Source organism: Pseudomyrmex gracilis, unplaced genomic scaffold (assembly GCF_002006095.1).
Source record: "Pseudomyrmex gracilis isolate BER0280 unplaced genomic scaffold, ASM200609v1 scaffold_3, whole genome shotgun sequence".
Classification (NCBI taxonomy): Eukaryota; Metazoa; Arthropoda; class Insecta; order Hymenoptera; family Formicidae; genus Pseudomyrmex; species Pseudomyrmex gracilis.
This window is the reverse complement of record NW_018020587.1, coordinates 1,450,287-1,468,342: the sequence shown is the minus strand read 5'-3', so window position 1 is coordinate 1,468,342 and position 18,056 is coordinate 1,450,287. Positions and strand designations below refer to the sequence as shown.

The window sequence follows — 18,056 nt, the reverse complement described above, 5'->3', positions numbered from 1 at the left end:
GAGGGAGAGAGGCGCGTTATTAATTGAAGCTTAGGCTATACAATTTTCAACAAATGGCGCAACAACTTCCAATGGCGGCGAGGACGATTATTATTCGTTATCCTGTCGTTAATCCGCGACCGCCGAGGCGGCACGAATTTACGATCGCGATCGAACGAGTATTTGCACCCGAGGATATCTCGAAGGGAGGCTTAAAGCGGCTTTCAAAATGCATCGTGATGTGTTTTACGTGTCTTTTTATAATTCTTGTTTATGGTTACGCGGCGACCTTTTCTAAGTTAAAAGAAACATTCCCTTTCGGTTTATATTAAATGTGAAAGATAGTAATATGACTTACGTGTGTTATAAAAAAAAACAATTCCGACGGATTTTTATGTGTCTATATTTCGCACACATAGTTTTCTCTCTCTTTCTTTCTCTCTCTTTATCTTTCGCTCTCGCTCTGTTTTCATAGAACAAATTTAAAAGTTTTCTAAACTCCCCGAGTCTACGTCGTATATACCGCGTGTTTATAGAGGTGTAGACACAGCGAGCGAAACTCCCTTGTTATAGCTTCTCTGATTTATTAACGACAATACGCGCGCACTGGCGTCGCCTCGAATATAGTATCTTTAGAATCTGCCTTGAATCGTGTGTTTGGCGAACTTACATTTTCGCGTCGCGACAGAAACTTTAACAACAAGAAAATAGATAATTACGAGTCTCGGCACCTCTTCCAGCCGGGAAATGTCAGATATACAATAATCCGCGGTGCAATTATCGAAGTTTATCGGGCCGGTCCCGGAGTTGCAGTGATTTTCTGTAGGTTCAGGAAAGCGAGAGAGAGAGAGAGAGAGAGAAAAAAAGGATATACCGAAAGAACTCAGCAACGAGCAACGGCGATTAAGTCCGGCGGTGCGGAGCGCAAATCTGCGGAGAAAGGAAAGAAGGAGGAAGGGGCGAATACAAGGAGGCGAACCGCTTGGTGCACACCAGTTGTAAAAACTTTTAATGGCGCGACGCGGGCAAACGCGCCGCGAAGTTCGGCATGAAATATGTAAGAGCCTAAGGAATCTATCGGACACACAAAGCGGCACATAATCGTCCGGGCCGCACATTGTTCCGGCGTACAATGCGCCGGGACTGCACGTGGAGAACGAATGCAACACTGACTGAAAGTCGGTCGACAACGGTTGGTCTTATGAATCTTTCAGCTGTCGCGCCGCGACAAAGCCAACGCGAATATTGGATCGCGCACCGAGCAAATGTCATCAAGGCGACGGTGTGTGTTTTTTGGCCGGTTGGTCACTTCTGACAGACGTACGAGGACAATAGGGAACAAATGTAGAACCGGCGACTCTGTTGGCCGCGGCGCAACATTTTCTTCGAAGAAGAATCTGGAACACATTCTTACATTCGCGGCTTTGTAACAATTTGTATCTAAAAAAGTAACAAGCTTGAACAACCTCCCTCCTTCAATTTTGCAATCGCGAAATTAAACTCATCGGTTAGTTACCCACGTGTCCTAAATTTCTCGCGTCATAAATCTAGTCCACGGTCAGATTTATGGTAATATTCGCGGTCGTTTTTCCAAGACGAGTCTATGACGTAATTTACTCTGATTTATGTCGAAAGTGGCGTGTAATATTTGCTTTTCTTGGCACGCAATCTTCCTTTATTATACGACATCTGCCGTGGGATAATTTTGAAGAATGAGCGACATATACGTATATATACATATAATTAGAGAGAGAAAAAACTCAACAGTTTAATCGTGCATTTCTCGGTTCATGCAACGCGCGAACAACGAGATGGCGCCGAGAATCTCCAGGACACACGGTTGATGAAGTCGATACAGTACAGTTTTCGCGCGTAACGAAGGCTTTTCTCTCGTTTGCATACTCATCGCTCCTTGTTTTTAACACACAACCGCCGTCGTTGTCCGTACGGTGGCGTGTTGTATAATTATGTTGCCGCATCTCCCTTCGCGGTACGCCCGACCAAAGTGAGTTTAACCAGAGCTAAACCGCTCGCCGTGCGGAGTTTTTTTTCTTTTTTATTACATCGACGGAGTACGTTTTTCTTTTTTTGTCTTTTTTTTTACAGAACGCGCGAGAAAGTCGCGATTCGCTGTATGTGATTCCACCGTTTATCGATGTACATTATATATTTAAATACTCAACACGCGTTTTTGTCTCTCGTCACCACCCGAAAGAATTCCATTTCAATGAGAGAGAGAAAGAGAGAGAGAAAATTCCATTTAGAGCAAATGACCCAAGTACTCGAAAACAAGCGCGGTTTTACAAAACAAAGAGCGGGCGGTATCGCGTGATTTACAGCCACTCCCTTTCTCCTCTCTCATAGCCTTTTTTTTCACGCGCGCGCGCCACACGTATCGAAATGTACATTCGATATATATCAAAGAGATTTAAATATTTTATACCGCCGCCGCGTGATATCGACGTTTATTAAACCATTTTAAATGGAGGTTGTTTTTTCAGTTTATGTATCGGAGAGAGGAAGTTTAATTTACAACGCGCTTTTTCAGATGCGATTATTGTATGCGAGCATTGAGTCACTGTGTAATCGTGTCGGCAAATTTGTATTATCTTTACACTTATCGCAGTTTGATTTATTGTGACGTAAACATTGAAATTATATTTTGATAGCGCAAAAAGAGTTGATTATCAATCAACAAATATATGTATGTAAAGAAATATTAATTACATTTAGTTACTACAAATTACGCAGAAAGATACGATAACGAGATTAGGACTAACGAGATCGAGACAAAGTGAAAGGTTATCTTGTTATAATAATAAGGTTATCTCTTCAGAAAACAAATGTGAGACAAACCGATTAAAGTCACGATTAATCGACCGTGAGATTGCTGTGTCAACAGATAGTAGTCGGTTGAGTTACTTTGTGCTACGCGAGGAATTTTCTCGCAAGTCGTGCTGTATTGTAATTTCGAATGAAAAAATTGTGCAGTATCAATTTAAAAAGTTATAGGTTATAGGGTTACATGAGCGCGCAAGATACACAAAATTTCCGATGTTTATTTCTGATCTGAAAATGGCTTTTTATTTAATATATGTATATTCAATGTGATAAAAATATACTTTGAAAATCAATCCCTTTTTATTGTCAAAAGGCTGGAATAAAAATGTGAGTTTACATATTTGAGAAAAAATATCCGGTTGCATAAAAAATTTTATACAAAAAATCGGGAAACAGACCAATCTCCACAAACGCTATTACGTAAATACCATTTAAAACGCAAGCTGCGCAATTCAAAAATATTAAAATGGGTCACATTCGCTTTAAATTAAAATTAAATTGATCGGAAATATTAACTTTGTTTCATAATGGCTTTATATACCCGGTATTTTTCGCTCATAAAACAGCTGTGTTTAAGAATTATCTTTGAAATTTAACTGTAAAAATTATGGATTTCAAAAAGGAATTATCGATTCAGTGAGTCCATGATGTTGAATTTAAAACAAAAACTCTTTTTTCTACTTGTTTCTTTTTCATAGTTTTTGTTGGTTTTATTTTATACATATATAGTGATTGTATTGTTAACATTAGAGTTAATTAAATTTTATGTTACTTATTGGTTGAATGAGCTCAGCTAGTTTACATTTTTATTTAATTTATTATTTAGTATTTAGATTATATATATGAAAAAACGTTTAAGATATGTTGGTTTTAATTGTGCAATTTTATGAAAGTTATTACTCTTTAAATTTTACTGTCTTATGATAAAATTTGTCTTTTTCTTCTTACTGAATTTATAATTATTTACTGGAAGATAATAAATATAAAAAATCGACATTAAGATCAAAATCGTTTCGCGACAGTTTGTATTTCACAAACAAATAAAAGAAACATTAAAGGTCAGATATAAGTATCTTCGCGAGGGATCTTCGCATTTTCGCACAAAAAGTAAAAGCAATACCAGTCGCCAAAATACCAGTCGCGATCATTACGGCACTGTTACCGAAAATCATATCGAATATCCAATTTACGACCGTGGTGTCCGTTTTACGGTCGAGAGTTCGAGCCTCATATCATTTCCATTTGCGGATAACAACGGTGTTCCGGAGAAGGCGAGGTCAGATCGACGAGATAAAAAGAGGAAAAAAAACTTTTGTATTCATTCGCTACCTGCGTGTTCGTCTGACTTTTTGACGAGTGTGGGGTTAATTTTGCACGAAAGGGAGTCTTCTCTTCCTCCTCCTCCTCTCTCTCTCTCTCTTTCTCGCTATTCCTCTTGTAGTACGCCGGCGATCGAAATTGAAACGAATGCACGGGAGATCGCGCGTTATCGAGAGGGTTCTCCTCTCTCTGTGTGTGAAGCCCGGGCGGACCTTTCGTCGTTCCCGTGGGCTTTTCGTTCGCGACCCAACTGGCCATTCCCAGCCGTTAATCCCGATGGAGGGTTTCCGGTCGTAGGGTATGCGCCCCTGCAGGATAACACGCAATGGCGCAGCCTCCGAACGAACGGACGACCGATCGACCGACCGACCGACCGAATAGACGGGATATGTGCCAGGGGTATCGCGCACTATCTCTCCATTACGGATACTTGAAGCAGCAAAACCCGGGAAAATGTAGGTCTCGCTCTCACACGTGTCAGCGTCAAAGCGAAATGCAGCAATATAGAATTTCGAACGTTGCGAACAGGTGATAAGAACGTTCTTTATTAAATTTCTGATAGACCTTCGCTTTCTCGAGATTTTTTTTTGCAAAAGTGCAACCAGAGACTCACGTACGAAGATGTTTAACGTCGTTTTTGAAAACGTCAAAGAATTAAAAAAAAAAAAAATTGAAGAATTACGAATGTCTACAAGTTCGCTACATTTATACACAAGCTTGGAAATAATGTTTTGTGTTTTCGCGCGCATAAAAGAGAAGGAAATCTTTGTCGCGAATCGTCACGTCGCATCGGTAAAAATTCTCTCGACGAACTGTGATTCGTGACCTTTTGCAATGTCACATCTATTTCAGTGCGAAAGTGACACTTGACGAACAAATAACAGGAATTCGCAAATCGAGCTTCGGATCGAGAGTCATGTGACTCGCGACAAAACGAACAACGGCGTCTCTCCCTTCATCGGCGCCTGCATGGCGGCGGCGTCGCCTCCGATTTCACGTCCATCAGAACCCCTGCGTAATATCGTCCCGCTAAATCCCGGTAAACCCGAGAAGCCGGTATTAGCGTGGCTGCGTGTACAAACGAGCTAGCGACTGCAATTCCCCGGGCCCTTAGAACGAAATTAGAGAATCCTACACCGTGATGGTAGGACGCGCGACGTAGGGGCGACCCCCGAAGCGCGCACAAATCCGATTTCATCCCGTCGGACTATTCGATTCCAATTAACATAATAACGCCGAAAACTAGAAACCCTACGGCCTGTATGGCCGACTGCAGGAATTGCGGAATAATTAGGAAACGCTTCGAGCAAACGGTATCCGATACGTGTACTCGCGAACGGAATTGCAGGGTCATCCTTCCGATATACAATACGCCTCCGATATTGACTTGCCAGTGAGACGAGACGGACCAAATAAGGAAAGTGTCATATCTCGATCGCAAAATTAATAAGTTTTGCAGTTTGAAACAATTATTCATTGAGATTCTCCAATAAGAACATAAAGAGAAAAACGTTCTTTTGTCACATCCGTTAAACTTTCACGATTTAGCAAAGGTAACAATCTATACGGTTCCTTTTTTTCAATCTCACAACAAAGTGACTTACTTTTCAGATAAAATCTCTATGAAAAGTTTATCTGGTGCGTTATGTTCTGTGTAGATTAGCGAGGATCGAATTCCCATCATTCGCCGAGCGAAATATTTCGTCCCCGTTGGTTAAAGCCTGACGAAAAGCGTAGAGAACATGGGAAGAAGAACATGGGGAATACCTGCGTCTTTCGATCTGCGTAGGTATGTACGCGCAGAGAGAGAGAGAGAGAGAGAGAGAGAAGAGATGCGCGACCCTCAATCTCGACCCTCCAAATCCCCGGACCGAATACCTCGACGCTGCCTCCGATTTATTATTTGCCGAACGATTTGTCATTTGCGCATCACCCTCGAGTGGCGCTTTGTGTGCTTTCAGGATCGGAAATATCGGAGCGGTGTCGCGCGCCGAGATATTCCAACGTTGGCTTCTGTGTGTGGCGTGGTTTTTTCTTCCCAGAACGGAAGGATTCTCAGCGGCGGATGTATAAGAATCGCTCGACGGATGAGATTTGATCGCGATAAATATCCTTATCTATCGATACGCTGACTGATCTAACAAACCGGTCATTCCGGAATTATTTTTTTCCTCGGAAAATTGAATCAAATTCTTTTAATCTGTTTTTTACACTATACGGTAGAAATCAAATTTATATTATCGTGAAAAAAAAAATTAACGCATCAAGAATTTGTCAATCTTTATCGGAGATTTATAGGATAAATATAGTTGAAGCGCACTGCCGGGAAGAGTTCTCAGTGTGTCTTCCTGCTGATGCCGCCGGAGGGAAGTTTATGCCAGTTAGCGCGATACATGACAGTCTGATGGCAGGCCAAACGAAGCGAGGGCGAAGTGAAAGGCCCGACAATGCGGGCTCAATGAAGTCAGCGCGAGAGACGCGGAGACCCAGTGGTATATCGTTGCACTACGGAGCGGATATGCGTCATGGGACAGCGTGCGTCAGTTTTAATTAGCGCGCGCTCGCGCGCCGACATCGATGCCGGGTAACCATCAAATATCGGACCGTCGACGCGTAACGATCGTTAATAAAATTCCGCGTGTGCCGCCGTCGGCCGTCGTCCGTCGGCCATTTGCGCAAAGTCGGGGCGTTGCGCGATTATTTGTGTTCCATCGCGAAACGCATGAGAAGAAACGCATTTTGTCACGGGGGATGTTTCAGTCCTGTCGTTATAGATTTTTTGTCAATCGACAAGATATTGTACATTTCAAATCGATTTTCTCAAATCGATTGAGTTTTTGCAAAAAATTTTCACATGTTAGATTTAAAAACTCAAATGTCATTTATAATAATGTGTTGATAGAAATGACATTTCAATCTTAAATCTTTTAATGTATAAATAAAAGGATTATTTTGTCATTGGCTAAACATTTTCTTTTATTTGCTTTGACGTCCGCGTTCGATAAATACGGCGATAATTTCGGGACCGTGTAAAAGAGCTGTTACGTCGTGCAGGTACATTCTCATTTTACGACAAAACGAAGCAGCCGAGATCAATGCCGCGTTGTTGTAACCAGGCGCTTTACGTGCATTTTCTCTCGAAAATGTATTTTAACGTATTTTACTGTACTTCGCTAAATACATCGAACGAGCGCATTAAGGCGGAAAGTGAGCGGCTGTATGTTAATTGATCATTAAACTACACTGGAAATTAAACCCGATGTATATTGTACACGTACACACGTATATACAAGGTGATTCGTATAAAAGCGAACCGACTGATAAATATAAATATTTGCAAAAGTTGAGGATATGAAAAAAATTCTTTGTAGAAACAATATTGAATACAAAAAAAAATATGATGAAAACGACTTTTTGTAGGTGGAGACATTAAAGAGATTTCAAGATCAATCTAGTTTTTTTTTTAATGGAATCACTTCAATTTGTTATATAAATCGATTCTTTGCGATATTCGGCGTAAAAAGTTACAAGAGTGAGATGCAAAATTTTACGAGATATATTTTTCATGGAAAATATGTCACAAATCATGCTGTTTGTTGCACATTATTTTGTTTCTTAACAATAACTATTTTCTTCACACCAATTAAATCTTTTTATTATCTTGTGCATAAAACTTATCATTTTATACGAATCACTCTGTATATACACACACACACACACGTTTAGAAAATACATCGCACTATATGTGATGAATATGAAAAGCAATATTTATACAATGCATTCTGTATTAATGCATAATTAACAGCAATATTGCAATAAATCGGCCATATTATCTAAATTAATTTGTTTAAATTATTATTACCGCGAGCGTGTTCCCGAGGCAGGTGCACGTATACATACATATGTATATACACATTTACAGCTGCCACCTAAATAATCAACAGCTCCGGCACCGACGGCGCAGGTGTACCGGGACGGACCCTGATGTCGCAATTTTCAAAAATTAAGCCGTGTACAAGGCAAAGTGCTCGTTTGTATTTTCCTCGCGGCGGGCGCGCAGCAACGTAGAAAAGCTCGAGTAGTTTTTCTCAGAAAGAAACGCATTATTTACATCATTAAAGGAGAAGCAGAGAAGACTGCGCGTGCATCTCCTGATTATAAATATTCCGCAAAAAAAAAAAAAAATTATCACCTTGCGCGAGTGCGCAATATTTTGCAGACGACAAAGGACACACCAATCGCGCTGCAACATAGGAACGTCGCCAAATACGGTATCGGCGGCGGATCGCTGACGATGACGGTTGTTGATGGTCGCTCGAGATATTTGCGCGCGCCATCGCGCAGTCTTGTCTATTTTAATTATCATCAAGCGCGCAGGTCCGGGTCCGATAAGCATTTACTGTGCCGTGGCAGAGAAGAGAGCCGCATGTGCACGCGGTTCGATGAGCGTGTCGATAGCGGGCGAAATGCGGGCGGGCTGCGTACATGCGGGCTCTGTGCATTTACTACCATCGCCACCAGGCTCTCGCCGTTCTATGAAGCTGTGGCGATGCGTGAAGTTTGACCCGTCGGCACGCACACGTTCTACGTGTGTACGCACGCACCGAAGGAAGGCGCGTGTGTTACTACGTTGGCGTTGTGTGTAACGCAACGGGCGGCGTGAAGGCTCGCGGCGCGTGACGAAATGATATGTGTGCGCGGTGTCGATGACGTGTGGGTGAACGATCTGCGCGATCCGTGTGGCTTTAATCAGATTTTAAATTAGATGGCCGCGCTCAGTTTCAACAGCGGTGTATTGAACTCGAAACAGGTTCGGAAAGTAGAAAAAATATACGCAGAGAAAAAATTTACGACGTTTTTTTTCTTTTCCACCTGTGTCTTCGACTTGTGGTTGACGTGTACGGAAGACGCCGATCGGTTTCTACCATCTTTGAAAGAATTTTACCAGTAGTCGATTCACGGTGGCTCGTTTTGTGAATACAAATTTTATTGTCGGTATTTCAAAAGCCGGATGTACGAACGCGAGAAATTTGCTGCTGCGCGGTGTGTTTCAACGTCGTGCAAATTAATAAGATCTCCGGTATCTGGTAATTTCCGCGAATCATCTGATTAAGCACTGCCATCAAGCCTCTCAACGACCACCACGTAGTGAAACATAATATCAAAGATAGACCGCGGTAAACCTCCGCCTTGCATTCAGTCCGCGTGTGTGTACGTTAATGACGTTGGTGTCATTGCGCGTGTACACAAGATTGATATGAATAGACGATATGCGCTTTCAATACGCAACGTCGCAGATACGATTCTCGGAAGAGATTGCATACCATATACGTATATATACACTTCATACGTTATCCCCCATACGTCTTGAATGATGATTCAACAGACAAAATATAGACGACGTGTGCGTTTTAATCGGTTTATCATATCCCGAGGCTTTTACATCGCAAAATGAAGATTTCGTTATTCTGATTTTTAATAAATTAAATATCCACAAAAAAGCCATGAAAAATATTGAATCGGAGGCGTGTAAAACCGCGCGGGAGTGCAATGCTCTCGTGTAACAAAGGAAAAAAGAACGCGCGACCTCGATTGTATCGACAGTGTAAAGAGTATTATCAGCGACTCATCGGCGAAGTGCCAATCCATAATGCACGAGAAAGAGAGAGAGAGGGAGAGAGGGTCCTGGAGGTCTTCCACGCGTGCGAAACGTTTCCGCGAACACATTCGGTTGCGCATTTTTGCATGCCATTTCGAGTACGAAAATGTGAGTTCCACTGTGTGACGCGATTCTATAGGAATCGCAAATACAGTTCGCGGCAAATTTCGGTTGTCGCGCGCGAAAAAGTTCTCGCGCGGAAATATGAGTAGATAACTCGTGAAAAATCTGTTCGACAACGACGTGACGTTTGCGCAACGTATGTGTGTGTAAATCTGTCGCGCGTACGGTTTGATCCCGCGTTTCAGGATTTTCCGCTTTTTGAATACAGTCGCGGGTACATCGCCAGCGAGACGTCGGCAAGAAGAAAAACGTGTACGAAAACTGCATAAGACGCCGTTTGAAACGAATCCGATGAAGCGAATCGCCGACACCGCGTGGTTCTTCTCCCTTCCGAGTGTAAATCACAGTTTCTGGCGCGAATCCACGAATCCGATGAAGCGAATCGTCCACTTGCCAACACGAGGCTCGCAACATCTTATTGCATATGTTTTCTCTCTCTCGGGGAGCTTACCGGAGAATCTAATTCCGGCTTAGACCGCATGTGCGAAACGAGTGCAGCGGTCGCCGCCACGTGTACGGTTAAAAGCTCTTAACGACGATGAAGGCGCGGCGTTTTAATTTATCATCCGACGCGTGAGTCATCGTCACGCCGACGAATTGAGTCGATTTAATTAAATTAAAAGCGCGTTCGATCACCGTCTCGCTAACTTACTCGCGATCAAAGAGTTTCCGCGAAACAAATTTTCCGCCGTGGGAAAAGGATCGGGATTTTATCGTCCGACGATATTAGATGCGGGCGAACGGAGACCAGCGGCGTGTGATCGAATTTGACGTGACCGTGGGTTGATAAAACTCACCCGTTTGTCGGCGCGTTGGAAGTTACCACGCGCGGCCGAATACCGACCGAAGGGTAACGGCGCGACGCACGTGCGCGAATACGTGAGAGGCGCGAAAAAAACTGCGTATTCGAAACGGATTCGCGATAGAAACGCGCAGCAATGGGAGAGTCGATTCTATATAGGTCGAAATTATTACGTGAAAGTTTTACGCAAGAGAAAGAGAGAGAGAGATATCGGTACTGCAGTGCAAAATTTTCTCGCCCCAGAATTACCGTTGCGTATCGTAGAATTGCGAGATTATTTTCTGCGAGCGAAGGAATTAAAGTATTAAACGCGACAAGCGAAATTCGATAAATTGTTTGGAAAAAAAAAAAAATTATTCGGGATTCGTCCGTATTAATCGTATATTCACGCGCGTGCGATATATATGCGCCTTGTTGTTCTTTCGAACAATAAGCTTTTCATTAGTGCAGCTACAATAGAGTTTTAAAACCCTCCCCGACGGTCCTCGAAATTGAAAAATCGGAACGGACGAGACGCGAGTTGTAATCAAACGCGAGTGTAATCGAAAATCCTGGTATTTTTCGTGAATGTGAAAATCGTAATAGAAAACGCGCGTTCGTTAACGAATTCCCGATGGTTTTTCCTCTCGGTTTGTGCGTTTATTCTCTTTCGCGATTTTCCTACTTAACAACCCTAATGTGCGCGCGAAACATCAACGTGCGATCTTTCACCGCTTTTTCAAACACATCGCAGCAAGAAAACTCTGAAGATCGGAAAACGCCGGAAAACGAGACCCAGAGAGAAGCAATCTCCGTTTTCTGCGAATTTGTCAGAAATGTTGCAAAACACGGTATTTCACACGGTGCGTTCGTGGTGAAATTTAAGTAAAATGGGTTACGGAAGCGCACTCGCTTGTCGGACAAAACGCATTGAAGGCCAGCGGCACGGAATAAACGCCCGGCATATTGAATACTGTTGCGCGCGGTGTAATCGAATATTATTCATAAAATGTGCGGGAAAGCAAGCAGTTTCATAAACACGAACTAAAAGCTCGGACTTTCCATCCGGCGCATAAATATACCGCTCTCTCTCTATCGCGATATATATTTCATAATATACGCTTCCAATTTCCGTTCTACAAGTCCCGGGAACGACTTTGCGCCGGAAAATATCGTTGCCTGTATACTTTGCGAGAATAATTAATTTAATAATAAATTAAAATTTTCGCACACATTTAAACGGCAAAAGGAGCGATCAAATCGAATCGCGCGAGGATGCGAAAGAATCTGACGCCGCTCGATTCTTCATTTTTTTTTTTTTTAATGTCGATTTTTCTCTTTTCATCTCGCTCGCGAAATCACACACACTACACGCGATTGCGACGCAGCTGGACGCCAAGCTACGCACGTGCACCTTTCACGAATTTAAGACTGGTGCGAGAGTGAGAGAGAAACGACACGTGACAAAGAAAAGCTCGTTCATGCCTTCCAGTTCGCTCGGTCTCGCTCTTTCTTTCTGCCTCGCGACCGATAACCTTCCTCGCTCTACGAACAATCGTAAATCGATGTTACGTTTCCTCTTTTTCTTCGTGCAATCCAGCATTCTCACATCGTTACACTCTCTCTCTCTCTCTTTGTCCTACTCACGCGCGCATTTATCTGTCATTTTCTCCCCCACCTCACTGTGTCTTTTACCTTCTCGCTGTTTTGCTCTTTTTCTCTCTCTCTCTCTCTTTTTCTCGCACGGTCTTGCGACATTAGATCGCGACCAAGAGGACGATATGTGTTCATTTATAAATCTATTGCGGACTCACCCGTTCATACTGCCGTCAACTCCCAGCGTCGACGAGCCAGCGCGATTCTTCTCGGGATGGGCGCGAGGTTAGGTCGGCCGCCAGCACGTCGGCTGTCGCACGTCGTCGCAGCTCGCAAAGCACCGCCGCCGCTCGTCAGCACGGCTGCGTGTCAGCGGAGAAGCGCGTTGCGGGAGAAAACAACAGGTTGCATGTAACTAACCCGGGCCGTGTACGTCGCGCCGTTGTGTCGCGGAGAGAAGGTCGGCGCGAGCGATGGCGACGGGAGAGGACGCGAGAGTTACACGACGACAACGTCGACGACGAGAGAGAAGCGAGAAGAAAACCGTCGGAAGAGTTGTTGCGACACAATTCATTCGACGAGTCGCGGCTTCGCCGTGCAATGACGTTAAACGTCCCTCGCGTCTCGCGCTCCTCTTTTCTCTCTCTGTCTTTTGCTCTTCCGCGCGAATAACACGCTCGTTCTTTCTCCCTCCCTTTCTCTTTTTCTGCGGCACGCGCGCGTATGTTTAATTTCGCGAATCGTCACCGCCGGCCTGTCGCCGCGTGCACGAGAAGGAGCGGCGGCGACGCGATACACCGCGATACCCCGCGACACTCGCGATAACGATTACCCGTCTGCGACCAGAGCGGATAAAGCGAACGACAAGTACTCGCGACAAGAGTTACGTATCGCGGACGCGCCGGGATCGTCGAAGATGACAACACACGCACTCGCGATAGCCCGGAGACGTGGGAAAATTTCGTGAGAACACGACACACAGAACCGAAGGCTGACACGCGCTGCCACTTTCGGCCTGCGCCGGCCGCAAAAGGTGCATCGCCGCGCCTGATGCACGCGCTTTTGCGCTGCCTGCTGCCACCTCGCGGCCAAGTGGTCATCTCGCTGAACGCGAGAGACGAAGTAAAATGATTACATACGTGATGTGCGTGTTGTTACATTGTCTCGAGAAAATCTCAATTTGCTCTCTTTTTGCACAGTTGACTTTAGCAAAGTTACATATTTTTATTCAAATCTTTTTTAAATATTTTTACCACATTGGAATCTACTTTATCTATTGCTGTCAGAATAGAAAATGTTTACGTGTAGAATCTCTTAATTATCAATCAATGGTAACACGCAGCACATACAACAACAATTGATATATTATTTTTATAACATTTTAATGTGTTAGATTTATGTCATTTTTGTAACTTAACATTTTACGTACAGTTATATTTATGTTAATACATTTAGCACATTGATGCGAATCAAACGCTTGATGATGTCGATGTTCTTGTGACTAATCGAAAATCGATTTACTGTGAACAATTTTATTTTCCAGTCTTCCGCAAGATTTACAATCCACGTTTACAATCCATTGTTATCACACACGTCAAATATAGTCAGTCTATCGCGATCCTTCATATCAATCAATACTTTTCCACTTGGCAGTGTAGTGCAGTATTCGAACGCGTCGTTAATACGATGCAGGCCGAAAATTGCGGAGATGCGAGGACGAATTGCGCATTCCGACTGATAATCCAATAGATGTTCGATAGTTTCTCTGAAAAATAAAAAAACGTTATATAATCCCACAGACTGATTAATAATTTGTATTGACACGCGCGATTAATTCAGCCGTGTCTGTCGCATTTTGTCAAACCTGTACACCAACGTGTCGGCAACTTTGTAATGTTCCGCGGAGACCGCGAACACCGTGTAATTCGACAACGCGGGATAAAACTTGGAACATCGCCTGTTCCGAGCGGAACCGAGAAAAGCAACCAGACCGTCAGTCTCCAAACTGAAAAAAAAAAAAAAAAAAACAATACATATCTATGCGTGACACAATATCAGATGTCGCGATAGACTTTCATGTTACTGGATGTCGCACAGTTTGCGCGCGGTAATGTATCGATAGAAAGTCACAATTTTTATCTGGAACAACGCGTATAAAATTTTGTTTTATTAATTTTAACAAGCGACTTTCCGATTTCACTAACATACTTCTTGCGAGATAAAAGGGACTATTGTGTAAACAGAGAGTTTTCTCGGACAAGTTGGTTTGATTCAATTGTCAAGTTTGCTTTCGGTACCATTCGATGATGCTTCGAAAGCTCGATCCGTTCTCGGTGTCGATTATCACGCGCACTTCTTCCTTGCCGCTGATTTCTTTTACTTCGCACGGCAAACGTTGTCTGTTGCCATTGCGTATCACCGCTGCGCCAAGATCCGTATACAGCTTAGCTTGTCTGGCGTCGCTGCACACAGCAATTGGCTAAAACGCGAGAGAGAAATCTGTGCATTCCGATAAATAAAATTATTATTATTATTTACGGCGCCAACATTCTCAAAATGTTGAAAATGTCTGAACGTATTTAATTACACATTGATCAAAACGCATTTTCCGACAAAGAGAAATTCATCGCGCAATTTTTTATTTTCTTTCCGTATCGCGAAGAGAAAATACCTTCGCTCCGAACACTCCGGCGGCAAGATCGATGACAGCCAGGGCAGAACTCGAACGCTCGGCGTTGATGAGAAAGTACTCGCCCGTCTGAAGGCGAGCCCGACGGCCCATCGTTAGCAACGCCGAGAAATAATCGTCCGTGACGGCCGCCGCGTTCTTCGCGCACACTCGTCTCATTAATCTAAACACGTCCTAACATTTACAATCGACTCGATTACTCTCCCGACGAAACCGATCGATAATATTCGCGAATCTTGTGCGAGAATATCTATTGTGTCTGAAAGAGAGAACAAGTCAGACGCTCTACTTTCGGAAAGGAATGCGCTTTGTAATTACTCTGTAATGAGCCAGACAGCTTTCGGCCAGACCGCCACAGACGGGATAATTGTGCACGACGACCTCCTCGGTTATCTGATAGCCTGTTCGCTCGTGTGCCAGTCCGCCCATCTCCAGAATGTTCCCGGACACCTCGAAACCAAGGATTGTGACCGATTTCGGAACCGCGCGGTGCTCGCCGCGCCACAGCAGCACGTCGATCCCGTTCAGTCCGCAGAAACGCACGTCCACGCGAACCTTTTCGAAGAGAAGGGAAGAGAAAGAAAAAAAAAAGGTAGCATTTAAGCGCGAAGAATCATGAGAGCGGAGAACGAGCGACACGCGGATGCCGAACGAGCGAGCGGAGAAAGCGTCTGAATTTCAGTCGCGGACTTTTTGACCTTCGACCTCACCGAGCGCGTGCTCGGATCGCGAATCGCTCGGTTCTCGAGTGAAAGCGAGATTTTCACGAGGCGTCGTGAATTTCCATCGAGATCGGGACAAATGTCGATATGCCGGCGACATTATGACGCATAATGCGCGGCGTCAGGGTTCACCGACGGGTTGATATTTGCCTCGCAAATACGTGGTCTTAATACCACAACGTCTATTGCCACATGTCCGCAGTTCCGCGTGGCGAGCAGGAAGTAGCAGTGTATTCAATTTGCGGTGAAACGAAACACACGGAGAAGAGAGTCGCGCGATTCTAATTGAAGAGCGCGAAGAATTTTCTCAGAAAAGAACAAACGCGAACGTTAACGAACATCATGTGAGAGAAATATCTTTGACTCTCAAGTCAAAGCACTTCGAAGTAATTTGAGAGAAACCTGCGTTGGCCGAACCGCCTCTTCGGGAACGCAATTCAGTTTCAGATCGCGCGGTCCGTGTAGCACCGCGGCCAGGAATTTCCTTCCGGTTCGCGCGCTCCGCGGCGGCTTGATTGCCTTCCCAATCCTTTCTAATAAATACGCGGCCAACGCGATTTTGCCGTGTCGCACAAACGCCTTTAGAATTTTCTCAGGCGCGAGTCGCGGCTCGGTATTAATTAACTTCATAATTCATAACCTGTTATCCGAACGGTTTTCTATAAATTCCTCTTTGCGCGAAAAAAGAGAAAAAAAAAAGACGAGAGAGCCTATCGAACGGAGTCGATCGATCACGTTTACTTTCTTCCCGATGCGCACAGTCTCTCTCAGTTGTTTTGTAAAAATTTACAAGCTTGATAATCTTCAATGAGTAATTTATTGTTATTTTTTAAAAATAATTTGTATTCGATTAATCATTTTTATTAAAACGACTTTTATTTGACATAAATTTCTTGTTTATAATTGTTGTAAGCACGTTATGCGACACGTATTGATTTTCTTTTGTTAATTTGCTGTAGTTTTGATTTTTGATATTTTCATACAAAAATTGTCTACTTTGTACCTGTGTATCAACCCTTTCTTACAGGCCTAACGCAAGTAATCTCATAAAAGGCAACAAGAGCTGGCCCTTAGCTCTCTTTCTCTCTCTTTCTCTCTCTTTCTGTCTCTCTCGGTCTCGGTGTAGGGCGGCTCTAGCACGCGTTCGACCTTCTGCCCGCTTCTAAGATCCCCATAAGGTTGTTTATCTATTCGCTGCTTTTGGCATTTAGCCCTCACGTTTGTCCCAAGCTAGACCCGCTTTCAAGTGGACGCATGAGGGTTCGGAACGCGAAAACTATTCAGCCCGGCGCGTAGAGTCATCGTCATAACTCACGCCTACTCGTTTCCTGTTCCCTGTGTCGCGTAGCTGTGCAACTGTCCGACTCGGTCTCGCCGAGATGATCTCCTGATCATGTGAGGCCAGGACGCCTCAACTTTGGCGCAGGCGTCCTCGGGAGCACCTGGCTCGCGGTCGTTCTCACGAGGCCGCCGACCACTCTCTCGCACTCGTCTTATATACTCCTAATCGCATGCGCCGCCCGGTTCAGTTCCTTCCGCTTGTAAAAAGTGAATAAGCGCGCGGTCAATAGCATCCGTTCGACCGGCCTAGCGCGAAACTCGCGCTAGGCTCGTATAAATCCAATCGGACGTGGATTCGATACCGTTTGCACGAGCATCATGCGCGCGAAAAGGTGAGTGGGTGCGCGCGGAGACGGAGGGCGAGTGTCATCATCTTCGGACTGAAAGGAGAGACGAGTCTTTCTTGCCGTCTTTCTCTCGTAAGGACCGCCGTGCTTTTTATAGTATCCTTGGAAACCAGGACGAAATTCGTTCGAACCTGCTCGAGCGTGACTAATCGTTCGGTGGCCCCCGCGCGCGCGATTTCGCGACGCGAGATGCGCACGTGAGAAATGACGCGCGTTCATGCTGCCCTGATGGAGCGCAGTCTGAGTTTGGTATCAAATGGCTGCCGATACGGCCCGATGACGAGGCGAGATTCCGCGTCGTCATCTTGCACGCGGGATGAGAACAACGATGGCACCATAGACGGAAATGCGCGGACGTGTGTATATATTTCTCTGTCGCAATTGTCATTTGTTTCTTCTGTGTACGGTCGTATTGAAATTCTATCGGAGACGAGAAATTTTCTACGTGAACGATTGCGTCTAATGTAAATGCTCATTTATTATTCAATTATCCAGTAATAAATTATCAAAAAAATCTATTTCTTTTTTTATCGTCCTGGAATATGATATGATTCTTTATGAAAATAATAAAAAAGTAAAATACACTGCACACTCTGTATTTTTCGAGTATATTCGAGAACGTGTCGTTCTCTCGACGAGCGCTTTAGACGTGTCTAAT

The 18,056-nt window shown here is 44.1% G+C and overlaps 2 protein-coding genes across 2 annotated transcripts in view; both read right to left on the bottom strand.

Annotated features, from left to right (window-relative positions):
• Positions 1–12,540, bottom strand: part of LOC109855181 (polypyrimidine tract-binding protein 1) — a 353,785-nt gene extending 341,245 nt beyond the window's left edge. Inside the window, exon 1 of the mRNA XM_020429147.1 lies at positions 12,518–12,540. Within this exon, the coding sequence (XP_020284736.1) occupies positions 12,518–12,525 (8 nt within the window). The 5' untranslated portion in view covers positions 12,526–12,540. The remainder of the gene's footprint in view (positions 1–12,517) is intronic.
• A 1,328-nt stretch (positions 12,541–13,868) lies between these two features.
• Positions 13,869–15,499, bottom strand: LOC109855704 (quinone oxidoreductase-like protein 2 homolog). Its single transcript, XM_020430227.1, has 5 exons — positions 15,307–15,499; positions 14,971–15,151; positions 14,597–14,778; positions 14,164–14,304; positions 13,869–14,064 (listed from the first exon to the last, which is right to left on the bottom strand). The coding sequence occupies exons 2-5, from the start codon at positions 15,145–15,147 to the stop codon at positions 13,869–13,871; spliced, it is 696 nt and encodes a 231-aa protein (XP_020285816.1). The 5' UTR covers positions 15,148–15,151; positions 15,307–15,499.
• Between the last annotated feature and the right edge of the window lie 2,557 nt (positions 15,500–18,056).